The 17,048-nt window shown below is 37.9% G+C and overlaps 1 protein-coding gene, 1 long non-coding RNA gene and 1 pseudogene across 3 annotated transcripts; 1 reads left to right on the forward strand and 2 right to left on the reverse strand.

Moving 5' to 3' along the window:
• Positions 1-6,040: 6,040 nt before the first annotated feature.
• Positions 6,041-12,243, reverse strand: LOC148728284 (uncharacterized; annotated as a pseudogene). The gene is made up of 12 exons (XR_015988652.1): positions 11,977-12,243; positions 11,448-11,550; positions 10,823-11,046; positions 10,597-10,728; positions 10,197-10,367; positions 8,992-9,131; positions 8,608-8,665; positions 8,361-8,411; positions 8,173-8,256; positions 7,862-8,042; positions 7,473-7,571; positions 6,041-6,477 (listed from the first exon to the last, which is right to left on the reverse strand). The product of XR_015988652.1 is annotated as an uncharacterized LOC148728284 (transcript).
• A 1,541-nt stretch (positions 12,244-13,784) lies between these two features.
• On the reverse strand, positions 13,785-14,954 carry LOC148728285 (uncharacterized). Its single transcript, XR_015988505.1, has 2 exons — positions 14,857-14,954; positions 13,785-14,569 (listed from the first exon to the last, which is right to left on the reverse strand). It is a non-coding gene; the product is annotated as an uncharacterized LOC148728285 (long non-coding RNA).
• A 100-nt stretch (positions 14,955-15,054) lies between these two features.
• Positions 15,055-17,037, forward strand: LOC111336729 (spondin-2). Its single transcript, XM_022942872.2, has 2 exons — positions 15,055-15,440; positions 16,194-17,037. Exons 1-2 carry the CDS (start codon positions 15,185-15,187, stop codon positions 16,685-16,687), a joined length of 750 nt encoding a protein of 249 aa, XP_022798607.1. The 5' UTR covers positions 15,055-15,184; the 3' UTR covers positions 16,688-17,037.
• Positions 17,038-17,048: the final 11 nt, after the last annotated feature.

A 17,048-nucleotide genomic window follows, 5' to 3' on the forward strand; every position in this document is an offset into this window, starting at 1 on the left:
TATGGGTCAAAGCATTATGGGTCATGCGAAAATAGAGAATTCCTTTTTCTCAGTTTCTAAGACTTCGTCGTTTATGTAGTGATGACTCTGATTTCCACCACAAATCAGAGTCAATGTGCCAGTTCTTCGATAAACGTGGTTACCCTGTTTCCGTCGTTCAAGCGGGTTACCACCGCGCTCAACTTATTGATCGACATTCAGCACTACAAACGTCGCATAAGGAAGATTCCGACCGCATTCCATTCACTCTCACGTTTCACCCTCACAACCACCCTGTTAAATCCATCATTCTTAAAATCTTTAAATTACTTCAAAACGATCCAGAGACAAGCACTATCTTTTCGCAGCCTCCGCTCATTTCATTCAAACGCGACAAAAACATAGGCAATTTTTTGGTCAGAAGTTCTTTTCAGACTAATGACCAACCAGGCACTTTTAAATGCCCTCGTGCACGATGCAAAACGTGTCCTTTCATTCACAACACTGATAAAGTATCAGGACCTAAACGATCTATTAAGATCACCGATCACTTCACGTGCACCTCCGCCAATGTAATCTATTGCATAACTTGCACTTATTGCAAAAAGATATACATCGGCGAAACAGGCAGAAGACTAGGTTACCTACTCCGAGAACACCTTCGAGACGTGGAAACGAATGACAAGGACACATCGAAACCAGTCGCTAGACATTTTAATTTACCTAATCATTCTAAGCAACATATGGCAATCTGCGGTCTTCCCTTGCACTTAGGTGGCACGGAAAGCCGTAAAAATCTTGAGCAAAAGCTCATCTTTCAAACCGGTAGTCTAAATCCCACAGGGATCAACGAACGCATTTCATTCCACTAATTTATTCATGTTTTTCTCGTTGCCATGCTCCCACCAATAACGTAGCTCCATTTTCTGCCTTTAAAAGCACACACAACCCACAATTCCTCTATTCGCTCCGACGAAGGGCTAACGCTCGAAACGTCAGCTTTTGTAATCATTACGGTGGCTAATTTACCATTTCAACTTTGTTGATATATCCAAATTATTTCGTTACTCCCACCGACGCAGCCCCAAACAGTTTCTTTCGAAACTATCAGCCTTTATTCATTTCTATCTTAAAGCAGCTACGCTGGCTCCCAGTTAGCCAGCGCATAGATTACAAGATACTACTTCTGACCTACAAAGCGCTCAACGGTCAGGCCCCTAGTTACATCACTGAACTATTGAAGCCTTATGTAACAACCAGAAATCTGAGGTCCTCCTCTAAAAACTTACTTAAAGTACCATCTGTTAAGCTAGCAAGTTATGGTCATAGGTGTTTCTCGTTTGTAGCACCGACTCTATGGAACTCTCTTCCAAACAACATAAGAGTGAGCGGCTCGCTATCACATTTTAAGACCAGTATAAAGACATACCTTTTTAACAAATTTTATAATTAGACTACTGCTTCATGAGTTATTTAATTATTTAAGTAGTAAGTTAGACCGATAGACAGTTAATTAGTTGATAAGTTGGTGAGCTAGTTAATTGGCTAGGAAATTAGTTAATTTCAATATAAGTTTAAAGTTTTTACTCTCATTATTACAGACTACCTTATCAGCTAGTTTCTTCTACTCATGTTTTAGAGATTTTTATGGTTTTATAATCTTATCGCTCCGATTTATAAAATTACTGTACAGTGCTAGTGGATAGTGATAGAAATAGTGCTATATAAATACCACACTATTATTATTATTATTATTATTATTAAAGTGATTACAGTGAAGGAATAGAGTTTGGGTTTTGGTCGAGCCGTCGAGGGTCGAGGGTAAAATGTCGAGGGTCGAGGGTAAAATGTCGAGGGTCGAGGGTAAAATGTAGAGGGTCCGAGAAAATTGTCGAGGGTCCATAAAAAACTAAAAATCGTAAATTTTAAAAAATTAAATGTCGTGAAATGTCAGAGGAAACTCAGAAATTACATATGGATAAATTCCAGACATATTGTGACTGATTGTTTTTGTATACTTTCACGCTTCATTTACACAGCTTCCACAAATGCACCCGAAACCGAAAATAAATAGATGGAAAGCGTGACTAAGCAATTCGTCCATGGAAATATGGTTTTCTCTTAAGCGCCTAAATCTCGCAGTTTCTGGGTTTCCATCCACCGTGAAGTCATAAGCAAAAAAACTCGAACTGAGCAACAGCAAATAAAAAATGATTTCGCAACCAGAGATGCGCTGATGGAAGGGCTTTTAATAATAATAACCATCTTTATAGAGGAAACTTTTTTATAACAGATATGGTTTTCAAAAAGGATGATGTGTTTTAACATTTGTTCCCTCTGATCATAGTTAATAGAGGGGACTGGTAATGAAGGCCGGCATACATGAAAGGGCCGGCCCATTGTTCGCCTCCTGAGGTTGAAACGTACCGTGACGTCACGCGAACGTGCACATCCTTGATTTGCACTACAAGGCAACATGGCGGATAGTAGTGAACTATTTTCGGAGACGATTTTGATGCTTTGATGCCATTTTAGACATTTTAGAAGAAGAAGAAGAGCTAGATGAATACTTTAAAGAAGCTGCTGACGATGTAACTATTATAACCTTCCTCATCAGTTTAAAAAGCGAGAGAAAACAACTGTTTTGCTATTACCATTTCGGTATGTTTGACAAGATCGAGTTCAACTGTTATCGTGCTTTTATGTCGGGTATTCTGTAATCTTTTTAACATCATATCTATTTGTAATAGGTCGAATTCGATGACCTAGTATGCGAATTGTGTTCCAAGAAGTGCAAAAGCAAGAGTGGGTCAAAGCGACACAAAACAGCGAAGCACAAAGACCAAAATAGTGCAGATTCGTCCGAAATGCCCTGGGAAACAGAGCAGTTCACCTTCGAGATTTATTGTGAAATCATCCACAAAGCAAAAGCCAAAATAGTTGGATAGAAATTGTATCCAATTAAGTTCGATTAGAGAGGAAATAAACACCTACCAAACAAATCCAGCAAATGGAGGTATAAGCGAAATCAAAAACATGTATGGTCGCTTGGTCAAGTCTGGCAACGCGGAACGATTCTATACTTCCTTCTACTCTGCAGAAGTCTCAAATGCAGTAATTTATTTTGAGAGATTGTCTAGGAATGCTGCAACATTGCTATCTACCAAAGTGGCAGATTTTATATTGACTGGCAGCAAGGAGAAAGGACTCTAGTACATAGGAGGATAAAAATTATGTTCTACATAAACTTCATAACAAACTGGCAAATAGTAAAAAATCACCGGAAATTGAGCAAGCAATCTCAATTCTTAAGGCTGGAAAGTCAGATGACCAGGCTGTTTCAGATAGCCAGAGGCTAACTTCATCTTTAAATCGTGGAGGCTTATGGACAATAACAAAGAATACCCAAACAAAAAAACTTCAAAGGCTGACATAAGAAAGCTTGATTGTACTGACATTATATCAAGATCTACCCATGACATAGATGTAGTCTCTGCATATCATTTAATTTTTTCTGATGCTGAACTTACAGCAGAAAGCACTGTTGCCAAAGATGTACTACATAACATCATTCAACTGTATGTAAGAGTCCGCTCCTTTTCTTTCGCAAAGGATATCATACAGAAGCATACGGTACAAGCAAAGCAGTTGAAATCCAAAGCGCTACGTAAGGAAATAAGCAGAGCTTGTAAAGAATCTGAAAATGACAGGCAGTCCTAGTCCAATATAAATTTTAATGACTTTTCACCATATTGCTAAAATTGTATTGATTGACTCAGAGGATTTTAATGAGCATTAAAAGTTACCTGGCTTATACTTTTCCCAAGAAACATTGTTATTGCTGTTATACAAAATTAACATTTTATCATTACATTTAAAAGCTGTTACTGACTGTATGCATGAAACCCATGTTCCTCATCTCTCTGGAATCAAATAAATACTTGTCACGGTTTATAATTACTTTCAGCTAATTGAAATGGTAACAAGTATATTTTAGTTAATACAATAGAGTGAGCACAAAAATCATCCATCAAATATAGTCATTGGACTAAGAGTTATCTCTTGATCTTCTCCTGGTACCATTTGATTGATATTTTACTCGAATACTTACACGTTTTGATATCCTTTGGATCGAAATGCTTCTCACATGTAAATACATTTCCTTTATCGGTTTGACTTTGGAAATCTTTGTCGACAATTCTTGTTTTGGTCAGCTGATTCAGCCACTCTTTGCGCCATTTTCGGCATTTCGCAGCGAGGGCAACTTAAATATGCCGATTCCTTTCGTTCTACATGTGCCGCAACCAAACACGGCATAGTTGTCGCCAGGAATTGTAATTTCGCGTTTAGATACTTAAATAAACTGTCCCGGTGGACAGAACTACATCATGACGCTTTAGAAACAGATCAAACCACGTACACAAGTCTTCTAGCTCCCCGCCATCTTGAATGTGTGTGCACGGTCACGCTTGGTTGGCTTCGATAAACTCGAACAATAACTTAGCTCTCTGATGTATGCCGGCCTTCATAACCAGTCCCCTCTATTAACTATGCTCTGATCCTGCAAAACGTTTTGCACACAACCGAAACTGAAGTTTTTACTGCTGCTGTTGCTGTAGTTAAGTCGAATTTGTCATGATTTCACCCCATACTCGGAGTGTTAAGAATCTTCTTTCTCATGACATCACAATGAACTCGGGGATTTCAATCTGATTTAAAACTCTCAGAACTAACCTTCCAAGAAATGAATGCTAGTGAGTAAGCAGATTTAGCATATTGATCTTGGAACTCCGTAGAAGGTTCTTGTTTTTACACCACTTAGATTGACAAGAGCTTGTTTTCTTTAAGTCTGCACACGCCTTGTCAAGGATATTTCCGTTTACAGAGTGTCTTCCTCCGTTCCTGGTTTGATATCAGTGTCGACGAGAAAACACGTGCTCTTACCACTTGTGCTTTTCTTTACCAATTTTGGATTAACTTTGCTCCTTATTTCCAGGTTTGTTTGTAATTGTTGTAACTTGCACTTTCCATTATTTTTAGGGCATTATTCCTGTGTCTTCGATCTATGAATTTAGTCAGTGCACGATCTGTCGAGAGCATGGCTTGCAATTTACATTTATTTCAAAATTTCGTTCGACTTGTTCTATCTTGTTTAACACCTATGGTTTGGCATTTTTTTTTGTCTTACATACGTACTGAGTAGTTTGAAACAAGAAAGACAACGAGCCAACCCACTGGTTTCGGCAGTTTAGGTTTAAGACACAAAACGACCTTTGTAAGATTATTTCTTCATTTTACATTTTCTACATTTTCTTTACAATCTTTGTCGTTTGGTTTATATAGATAAAAATGAATAAGCAACTGACGTTCAGAATTCAAGAAGCTGGATTTGAAGTGTGCTACGATCCTCCCAGGGATGGGGACTGTTTTTATCATGCAGCTGCTCGTCAGTTGGGTTCTAGCTGCGAGGCTGCCAAGAACAAAGTGTTTGAATACTTGAAAAGTAATCGTTTGAATGTGAGTCGTGATTAATTTATTGATCCCAATACTGAACATGTGTTTAAATCGTTGTTTATGTATATATGTATATTAGATATTTCTTAGATTGACATACAGCTGCAATTATTGATTGCTTTTATGCAGGCGCGAGGAGACGACCACGACGAGGACAGATTTTTTTATTTGCTGTTCCTCAGTTCGAGTTTTTTTGCTTATGACTTCACGGTGGATGGAGACCCAGAAACTGCGAGATTTAGGCGCTTAAGAGAAAACCATATTTCGATGGACGAATTGTTTAGTCACGCTTTCCACAAAGTTAACCTTGACCTCGATCAGCCGGCATCTATTTATTTGCGGTTGCGGTTGCGAGTGCATTTGTGGAAACTGTGTAATTGAAGCGTGAAAGTATACCAAAAGCAATAAGTCACAACATGTCTGAAATTTATCCATATGTAATTTATGAGTTTCCTCTGACATTTCACGACATTTAATTGTTTTAAAATGTAAAATTAACACGACAAAAGTCAAAATGATACCATAAAAAGCCGAGACTTACAGCTATCATTTCGCTACGATAGGACAGTTACAGCTCCAATTGGGCTTCTTGACGACAAATGGTGACACCCGAACATATCAATGCAATACCTGCATATTTCTTCATCAGTTGTAGGAGAAACCACCTTTCTGAGCACTTAACATGCATGGACAACAACAGGTCCTCTCGACGCTTGTCTTGCAAATCGCGGAGGTATGCAATACACATGCTGCTGTCCGGAGACCACCGGGCTTGGCCGCTTTCAAGGTTCTTTAGCTGTTGATCCAGCCTATTACCGCCAGAAAGGGAAAAAGTGGAGAAGCCAAAATCATTTTTGAAATTAAATTGCATTTGGTTTGGTTCTGCATTGCTTTGCAATGCCATGGCCAAACAGCCATGAGAATCAAGTAAAATACCATTGCTTTGCAATGCCATTGCCAAACTTGCCGCGAGAATCAAGTAAACTACCAAAACGACGAGCACGTTTGACTGCCATTGTCCATAATTCTTATTGCTCGATTGCCTGACCGTTTCAGGCCTCGTAGTATGATTAGCTATTTGTGGATGTTGTGGCTAGAAATGATTACTTTGGTTTTGTTTTGGCAGATCTCATTTCAAAACTGTTCTAATATTTTGACGTAAGTATAACTTAGTTCCCAGACTAGGAGAGTAACTCGCAGGATCCAAAAGATGGCTTCATACCTGTCAAGCTGATCGGTCAGTATTTTCCAAGTTTCAGATCCTGGCGAGCATTTTTGCAGGTTTGTTCTGTAAATGAACGGTGTGAAAAATTCAGTGGAAAAATTTCAGAAAAAGTCGAGATGAATGAAAGAGAGCCTGGTGATGGACCAAAAAGTGACATAATTCTTGCAAAATTCAGAAACTAAATAACGAGTTGCACATTTGGAGTAAACTGCATTATATGAAAACCAAATCCTCATGCCACTTCATACCGTACACAGAAGAACTGCCTCAACTTGTCTGGGTAATCATCTGGTGATGAACCTCTCAAGAAGAAAACGTCAAATCCTAAATATTTGTAATCACTTGAGTGACTCTTAGCTTCAGTTGTGGTAGTTCAGTATGTTCCTCTTTAGCACTTAAATCAATTATCTATAACCAATTTTTATTATTGGTCGTTAAAGGCGAGGAGCCAATCCAGATAACTTCCCCTCAATAAATATGCGACCTCAGATAACATTAACAACACTCGATCTCCATCCTAGTTAAACGGAAAATTTGTTCGTACAAGCTTTTCTTGTGCTGGCCGCTTGGTTAGCCGTAGATTTCTCCATCATACTCTACTCTGAGATGCTGGATATGTCCACCTTAATACCTTGGTAATGGAAAAAAACACCAAAAATTAATAGTAGAACGGGGCTGTATCATCATCTCGACATCCCTATATATTGGAGGGATAACATTAAAAAAATGACAGATAGTAAAATCAAACCCCAACCTGTTTCGTTCAACTTCTCAAGAAGCAAATTTAGTTGGTCTTCAGTTTCTTTCTCCATTTCCACTGCTTTCTTCAAAAAATGGTCTCGAAGTCGTTCTCCTAAATTTTTGGGAAAAAAAGAATCAGTGAAAAGCAGCAAGATAATGATGATGATGATGATGATGACTTTATTTAAACTCGGATGAAAATTAGGCTTGTTAGGCCTCTACCAATAGAGATGCAACTATACCGAGAAAAATATATGAATATGAATTACAGAGTGGTTTACGAAAACGACTGGTTTACGTAACGACTGGTTTACGAAAACATCACAACTGAAATCGGTCACAAAAGGATATATTCTGGTAATGACCGTATTTGTAAAACGTGAAGATTGACAGCAACATTACCAAGGTTCCAAATGGACTTTTTTGCGTAGTGCATCAACAAGTCAGTTAAGGTATCAACTCGATGGGCTGGAGTAATTTCTTTCGTTACTTTTGCTGTTGGCCTTAAGTAAGACCAAAATCTCTCTATCACCTCGCCATCACTCAACCCAAACCCTTCCAGCCTTCTTCCGCTGTAGTTGACCTAGTGTTGTAATGGAAAAGAACAAAAAATGAATTATGAAAACATTAGATGTTTTGAAGTAAGGATGCATGCGTTCTACAATAACTATTAACTCCTCAAAAGTATTAAATGGGCATATCTTTCAAAATACCTGACAAGAAACTTTGTGTCCATAGCAGTGAAATGCTGGTACCGCAAGAGTAACATTTTCAAGCAATGTTTCGTGGTGCGTATTCTACAGTGCAGAGAAAACAATACAACAATCGTTTAACAAGCAAAAATACTAGAGTACCACGACCAAGACTTCAGTGTTGAAATAAAACTGCAAAAAAATCTTACTTTCAAATGTGTGTCCAGCACACATGCAATATCATAGGCGAATGTTGATAGCTTTGTCTTGTACATGATTGTCGGAAACATGGAGACGCCCCCAGGCGAGAATAATTTCTTTACCTGTGAAACCAGATATTTCGTTTTGTTTGTACAGTGACAGTTGACTGATTAAATTAGTGATTCTCATATTACCTATACATAAAGAAGTGATTACACATTAGACACACAATAAACGAGTTGGAATTACGCCTACGCTTGGTTTATTATAATGATTTTTAATCCACTTCAGCAAATACACAGCATTTCCAATCCTGTTTGATAAAATTATAATCATCATTAATAACCATTTGCATGCTGTATTTGAATCGTGCCTAGTTTCATTGAGTACCCTAATGTAATTGATTTATAACACAGGGTTACACTATACAGCCGTACATAAGTAACACACATAAAAATATTTCTTTGGGACCCAACATTGGTCATGTAAATTTGCTAAGTTTAGAATTCAAAGTAACCTGTCTCTGAATTTTTACATCATACAATTTAAGTAACTCTATAAATTACATATTGCTTGACAATAGCCAAACGAAAATGTCAATATAAGTTTTAGTATATATTTCATTTTGCATGTACATACTCTTCTCCTCTCCTTAAGCTGAAAAACTTGAGTGGCACTTCATGCTTACAGCCTCCTCCAAAGAGGGCCGTCTCATCCAGCATTGTGGATTTGTTCTTGGAGCGGAGATTGGACCCAGCTTGAAACTGGTTACATTGCTCCTACAACAATAAACTTTTAACTTAAATCTTCAACTTCCTTCACACCTTTCTAATTGAAGGTTTCAAATTAAACCATACTTAATGAATATAATAAACAGTTCAGTATTGTTCTTGAAGCTCACAATTCACAAGGTTCCTGTAAAGTTTACATACTAGCAAACTAACAATATATTTGAGCAACGTGTGTTTTGGAATGGACTGGTACAATTAGAAAATTAAACATCACATGATGGAAAAGAAGGCAAGGAAAAAATTAGCAGAAAACAATCATCACTTCTCAATTTGTAATCAAATTCAAAACTTAGACAACAAAATAAATTTACTGCTTGACAACCCCTCCTCTTTTATTTGGGCTTGGGACCAGCAAGAGTGATGGTAGACACCCTTGGCAGAGTTAATTGTGCAAGCATACATCAATATATTACCTCTAAAGACCATAAATTAATTACAAAAACAGAAGAAACAGACTTTACTTTAAAAAAAAGAAGGATAAAATCAAAGAAAAGAGAGGGCTGCAACAAAGGTTATGTACTGTTCTTAACCTGAAAATTCACAAGGTTCCTGTAAAGTTAACATAACAAACTAACAATATATATTAGAGCTACATGTATTTTGGGCAGACTTATAAGCAGCCACAACCAAAGTAACCAACCCTTCAAACTGTACTATATTTATACAACACCTTCATACATCATAATAATAATAATAATAATAATAATAATAATAATAATAATAATAAAGACTTTATTTATACAGGGTAGCAAGTAATAGCTACAGGCTAATAAACTTGTGGCCCTGACTTAATCAACTAATTACAAGTTAAAAATAAAATAACACTTAAAATTACCAAAAAAAAAAAAAACATGCAAAAAGAAAAAAAACAAATCATGCAAAAAAAAAAAAACATGCAATGTTTTACAGTATTACATGCAATGAACATAATTGTTACTTTTGGTATCTCGTTGCAATGGTTGAGTAATAGCATAAGTAATACTGAGTAACAAAAGGTAAGAATAAAGCAACAACACACAAAATAAGGGGAAAAGATAGTCTTAGTTAACACACCGTTGACTTGCTGCTTGGTCTTTTGCTGTAATTAGCTAGAAATGTATCTACTTTTTCTTGGCTAATAAACAGTTCCTCTCCATGATTGGAAGACTTTCCACTGGTTCCAGCACTGCATTTGTGGACACATCCAAACAATGCATCAATGGAGACAAATAAACTTCCATTCTTCTATAATCAAATGCAAAAAAGCAAATTAAATTTAAAATGTCATGTGAGAAATATTTCTTAAGCCAAAATAAATTAAAAACTTAGGAAAAAGCTCCTGCTGAGAAGATCCAAATTGATGTTTCTTGTGTAAAGTAAAGTCATGTCATTCATTATGCCTATATATTCAATGATTTTCTTAGATTTACTATCATGGTAGACATTAGTCACTGAAGGATAACTCTACACAAACCTTAGGACATGCAGGACATTCATGATCATTCTCATAATGAGGATTGAAATTCTTCAGATTGTTCAACATGCTGGACCTAAACCAGAACTCACAGAAACAATCTACGACAAGGAGCCGGTAGATGTCCTTTATCTACAGAGGAACAAATCATTTATTTATTGTATAACTTAAGAAAAAAAATTGTATTCCTGAGCATAAGATAAAAAACTTCTAAATGAATACTTACGTAAACCTTGGAAGCAGGTGGGACCAATCACTGTAGTGCCTGACAAATTGACTTTAAAGATACCCTACATTCTAGGAAAATGTATTGAACTAGGACCATGAATCCAAGGTCAAAGGCTACCTGGGGTTGTTTTGGTGTAGATGGCCAGAAACCATTCGATCCCACCAGGATTATGGCTTCTGGTTCATGCTCACAGCATTTGATTTTAATGAGATGCTGCTTCCCTGTACAAAGACAAACAACATAGCGTGTCCACGCTGCCCTTCTTCTATTGTTTATCACTTCCCACCCACGCTCAAAAGAGTGATAGTTATTCTCATGAAAATGAGAAAAGACTCAAAAAATACAAGCTTCTGCAATATACAGACACCTGTCTAGGTTAGAATAAACCAGACTTAGTACTGGAAAATTTGCAGTTAACTTATCAGTTACTCTCTGTAATGTTCTTGTTATAAAACTTTCTAAACCAATGTAATCAACACCTTAAAACCAGTAAAAACAGAAACAAAGACCTTCCTAGAAGAGGTAACCTAGACATTTAAATAAAAGAAAAGAACAAGAAAAAATGGAACCTATCTCAGAATAATTATAATAGTTACAAATTGCACTGCTGTCAGTTACTTACCATGCAAACCAACAGCTATAATATCACGCACATATCCATGATCCAAGTTGTGAGGTGCAGTCCAGACACACTCATCAAACTGATATGGTACAAATCTTTCATCCTAACAGTATATTATATCCTTTGTTATTAGGTGACTATAAATCACATACCCCTTAAATCAGCCAACTCTTTCAAAATTTCCAAAAACGGACTTAACTACGTTCTCAATCCAGGGAAAATTACATGTACATTTGCAAGAAAACATAATGCTCCCTGCTCTCGCTTTTTCCTCTGTATAAAAATGGGACAGGTTTTACTGACATAATACACATTGAAGTTGAGAAAAACTACATAAGTTTTAAAAAGTAATAGTGCAGTAACAGTAAGAAAAAAGAAGAAAGGATGCCGCCCTGAAATAAAACCACAAGACAACATACAACAAACGAAACTGGCACACGGCCAGAGTAGACATGAAATTGGGTTTCACAACATAATTGAATATTTAAAGGAAGCTGACGAGATTGTGCTCCAAAAAACTTAAATTCACCTTCCAAACTTCTGGGTGGTGAAGTGATCTACCTCCTGCGTGAACCAAATTGATGTGCTTTTCAAACATAAAGTGCCCAGGACTGCAGTCAAGGCATCTGCCGCATGCCTTTTCTTCGCAAAAATGAATGACACACATCTGCTCCAAAGGCAAAGCTTGTCTTGTCAAGAGTGCTGAGACAAGCAGCTCTCTTGCATTGAGCCAGGACGCAGCCAGCGTGGCTTTCCTTTCATGGTAAGCTTTCAGCTTGCGCCTCAGCCGTACTTTTGTAACCTTTGATCTTTTTTTAGTTCTTAAGCCATGAGGTTTGTCAATATGGGGAAGGTCTTCTTGATCTGGAGAATAACCTCTGCCCGCGTTCAAAGAAGATCCGGCGGCCACAGGCGTTGAATCAATAAATTGCTGGGCGGCACATCGAACAGGAACACTAAACTTCGCCTTCCTCACAGCTTTTCCTCCTTTGAAAGTTACTAAATTCAAATTTTTTTTCGATCTAAAGTCTCGTTTAGGAGACGTAATGGTATCTAAATCGCGTTTCAAGGGGTTAGCTGGCTGTGATACCAGGCCTGGATTTCCTTCATCTTACGATAGGTAAATACGCCCTACTTTGACCGCTTCTATGCGTTAATTTGATGCTAATTAAATCCGCATGTAAGCGGTTAATTTCGAGCGAATCGGGTGCAAAATGGCGGCGTCAGGCTGCGAGGAGCTTGGATCCGATACGAGTAATTTGAATTGTGGGTAGATCATAACAACAGTTCGATATATATATATCTTATTAATATATACTAAAACAGTGGATAGCGTTGAAGGCGCGCTCTGATTGGCTAGTCAAACTCCGAATATCCTTTGCTATTTACCTCCGAGCAACTCGAGAAAAAGTGGCGCGCCGGTTTGCATCCGTGACAAGCGAATAAATCACTCAAATAACAACGAAGCAGTCCCTGAAAACACAGAGAAAGGGACTTAATTTGGTTTGGCTGTGTTTAAAGGTAATGGTAACCGGGAGTTTATCGATAAAAACCCGTGAAAAAGGTTTTGTTTACAAATGCAAATTAATCTTGCGTAACCTCACTTGTTTACTTGAAAATCAAAGTTGAATGGTATTTTTTACAGAATGGTTTCAAATACAGATAGAGTTTGCAACACCATTTGAAGAAATGTCGCCACCAGAGCTAAACAAAATGTCTTCAGAAATTCTATCTGTCAGCGAAAAGACGACACGGCAGTTTTTACAACAAAAAACCACTTACCGCAATGCGAGCCGCGTTGGATCGTTACGCGCGGGAAAATGTTGAAATGTTGGAATCGTATGAATTAAAATCAATTTTTGGTGGTGTATATTATCTCACTGTTGTAGTATATACTAAAACAACTATTAACCTCAGTGTCGGTGGTTAGCGGTGGATATTTACCTCGCCGCTTCGCGGCTCGGTAAATATCCACCACTAACCACCTCCACTTCGATGAATAGTTGTTAATTAACCAAGCGCGAGGGCCGAACTTTGGAGAATATCGGCCCGAGGTCTTGACAGTACGGACCAAGCGCAGCGAGGTCCATACAAAAAAGACCGAGGGCCGATATTCTTCCAGTACGGTCCCGAGCAAGCTTGGTTAATAAGAGATTTATTATACGACTGAAGTTCAAAGGGACACAAGAGCGGTATCATTCGGGACCATTCGGGACAATGCCCGGTCCAATACTTAGAGAATATGGGACCGGCAATAGAGCATTTTGATTGGTTGATTTTAGTTATTGGCCCTCTGACTGCCCGAGTCGTGTAATAAATCAACATACGTACTGCATATAACGACAAAAGTACTGTATATAAAGACAAACGTAATCATATAAGGACAAACGTACTGCATATAAAGACAAACGTACTGATATAAAGATAAACGTACTGCATATAAAGACAATCGCACTGCATATAACGACAAACGTATTGCATATAACGACAAACGTACTGCATATGAGGACAAACGCACTGCATATAACGACTAACGCACTGCATATAACGACAATCGTACTGCATATAAAGACAATCGTACTGCATGTAACGATAATTGTACCGCATATAACGACAAAAGCATAGCTTTTAATAAGGAAAATTGACATAAGACAGTCCTGGCGTTCCATAAACAACAAGTAGACTTATTCGTGACCAGTAATTAAATTGCATGACGACAGTAACAATGGCAATATGGCAGTCCCCTAAAGAGAACTCCAGATGTGCGTTATTGAAAGCCCGAGTTCACGCAGTTATACGTCAAGTTAACATAAAAAATTATGCCTTCCCGCAGGTAAATCATGTGGTGTCGGTAAACCATTTCTTGCCGTTGTGGTATTTGGAAAAACCACCGAATAGTTCAGTTGCAGGTGAATCATGTTCTGTCGGTAACCCTTTTCTTGCTGTTGTGGTATCTAAAGTAAAAAGAAAACAACGAACATTTCAGCTGCTCCGACAAGTCAATTACGTGACCGATACAGTGCCTTTATGTTATGACCAATTATCTTTGAAGTGTGGGAACCTCCAATATAAGACATTTCCGATATTGCTTATCCCTCAATAGTGGCCTTCAAGAAATCCATCTGAGTGAAGAAACAAATACAACATTAACTGCGGGTGGCAAGTATGGATAAGAAACAATTTTGTAGAGTGGTAATCTTCAGAGCGAAATTTGTCGGTTCTGTCCTCTGTACCGGTTCACAAGAGCCGATACAAAAGACCGAACAATACACAACAGCTAACCAATGACTTCTAAACAAAAAAAGAGCAATGGTTATTCCCTTGTGAACCGGTACACCAGGAAAGAACCAATTTGTCAGGTCATCGTGATTTTCTTGTCACAAACTCCATGAAACAAACGAACTATTACCAAATATCTTTTCTCTTAGGCCAGTTGATTAAAGTCTGCTTTGCTTAGCAACAACGTTGCGGTTACTTTTTCTATTAATTTTCTTTTTTAGTACTAAAGACGTCAGGCCCTTTTGTGTAAATTCTAAAAGAAGATTTTTGAATAACATTACCCTTGAGGGACTTGTTTACGACGCCCGTGTCACGAACGCACTCATTGTCGAATTCGCCGAGTCATCCCGTTGCCCAACTTTATAACAACAAAGCGTCACCGTGTGACAGCCATTGTTGCTTTTTCTTCTTGCGAAGTCACTTCGAATTTGCAAAGCTTTAAGGAAGATCGTTTCAAAATGGCTAAATGTTTGAGCATAATCGCAGCCTTTGTAAACGTGTTGGTGGCCTCTTCGATGGCTGTAAAATGTCCTGGAGACGTGACCTATACTTTGACATGGCGCGGCTCATGGTCAACTGAAAATCATCCCAATGCAACTCTTCCAAGCGGTGCACATTTTTCGAATTTAATCGGTTGTACTCATGGATCTGAGTATATAATGTGGCGAACAGGAATGATGGCTTCTCCTGGTGTTAAACTGGTGGCAGAGGAAGGTGAGAAAACGAACTTTGTAGCACTTGTTTCTTAGTTTCTTTACGTATCATCTCTTTCAAATACTGAACAAAAAGGTTTTTTCGTAAAGAGCGACTAAGAAAATTTTCTTTTCTTGTCCTAACATTAATGGCGAACATAACCATAGAAAATACAAATACATGTTAGAAGTACGATCGATATTCGACAGTTCGGATTTATTTTCCCTTAACCCTCAGCCCAAGTAATGTAAACTGGTGTAATTTGTTTTTGTTTTGTTTTTTGTTTTTTTCCGTTTTTTAAGCCTCGCTTTTAGCAACAAATCTTCCACCTCATATTTTTTGGGTCATAAAATCTCTTAAAATGGTTTCGTATGTGTTTTTTCGTCTTTCGAGGGCGATGAATAGTCAATGAAGCCTTAGGGTGTACTTCGAAATATAGAAGCCAATATACTAATAATCGAAATAACAGTAGATGGAAAATGCCTTATTCTATAATTTGGCATGTGATAGGAGCGGACATTTTACATTTTCCGCATTTTTGAGCATTTTTGTGTTAAATTGGTCGTGTGTCTTTTTGTTTTGCATTGTTTTGAGCATTTTTTTGTGTTAAAGTGCCCGGGTAGAAATGCCCGGGTAGAAACATAACTTGTAAATATAGAAATGCATCCGTGATGTAAAACTTAGGAAAAACGATTTTTCGTTTTGATGGTCATATGTGAATCAATACGTCTTAGAGTTAATTGTATTTATCTTTGATTTTTAATTTGTTTTTAGGTCAAACTGGAACTCTCGAAACAGAAATAAAGGTTCAGAAGGATGCTGAAAAGGTCTGGCAAGTCATTCTACCGGGGTTTGGGCTTGGCGCTGAAGCTGAAAAGACTGATATTGAAGTCAAGGTTACCCCCGATTACTCCAAGGTGTCTCTTATCAGCATGCTTGGCCCATCACCTGATTGGTACGTGGGAATTGACAGCCATGACCTTTGTAACGATGGCCAATGGCGAAAGACCTGGGACGTCACTATGTTGCCCCCCTATGATTCAGGCACGGATAGCGGCCTTCAGTTTGAGAGCTCCGATCAACCAACAGTGCCCCCTCAGCCAATCTTCCGCATCAATAACACCATGGAAGGTGCATTTAAGGCCAATAATGCCATCAAAAGCCTGGGGGAGTTTCGATTCAAGCTTATGGACAACTCAGCCGGCAAAGATTGTGTTAATTTGCTCATGATCGTTTCTGTCACTTCCATAGTGGCATTTATGTTTTAAAGTGTCAAATCATGTGCGTTTTTCTTTTGTTTTTCGCTTCTGAGTAGAGTGGGGCTTTTGAAGTTTTTCCAAAACAGCTGAATAGAAAACGAACAAAACATATGTGAAGCATTTTTCTTGAGTCGAAGATTTCCGTCACTGTGAAAAATTAATGGGGTCCGGTCATCTGTGAAAAATTTTACTTGGTGTGGTAGCTATGGTTTCCTTTGGAGAATCTTGTAAGTTTTACTCCCTTTCACTCGGTTAAAACAAACATTTCATGAATTTTTCAATCATATATAACCCAGCTATCCTTAAAACTATTGATAACGAATCTTGTATGAACGCAAGTAAACCTGGTATGATGATTATTTCGAAAAGC

The sequence above is a fragment of the Stylophora pistillata genome, chromosome 6 (assembly GCF_964205215.1).
Source record: "Stylophora pistillata chromosome 6, jaStyPist1.2, whole genome shotgun sequence".
NCBI classification, from domain to species: domain Eukaryota; kingdom Metazoa; phylum Cnidaria; class Anthozoa; order Scleractinia; family Pocilloporidae; genus Stylophora; species Stylophora pistillata.

Excerpts from the sequence above, each read along its gene's own strand:
- LOC111336729 (XM_022942872.2), top strand. The coding sequence starts at position 15,185 with ATGGCTAAATGTTTGAGCATAATCGCAGCCTTTGTAAACGTGTTGGTG. Across the intron at positions 15,441-16,193 it reads TAAACTGGTGGCAGAGGAAG|GTCAAACTGGAACTCTCGAA; the intron begins GTGAGAAAACGA and ends ATTTGTTTTTAG.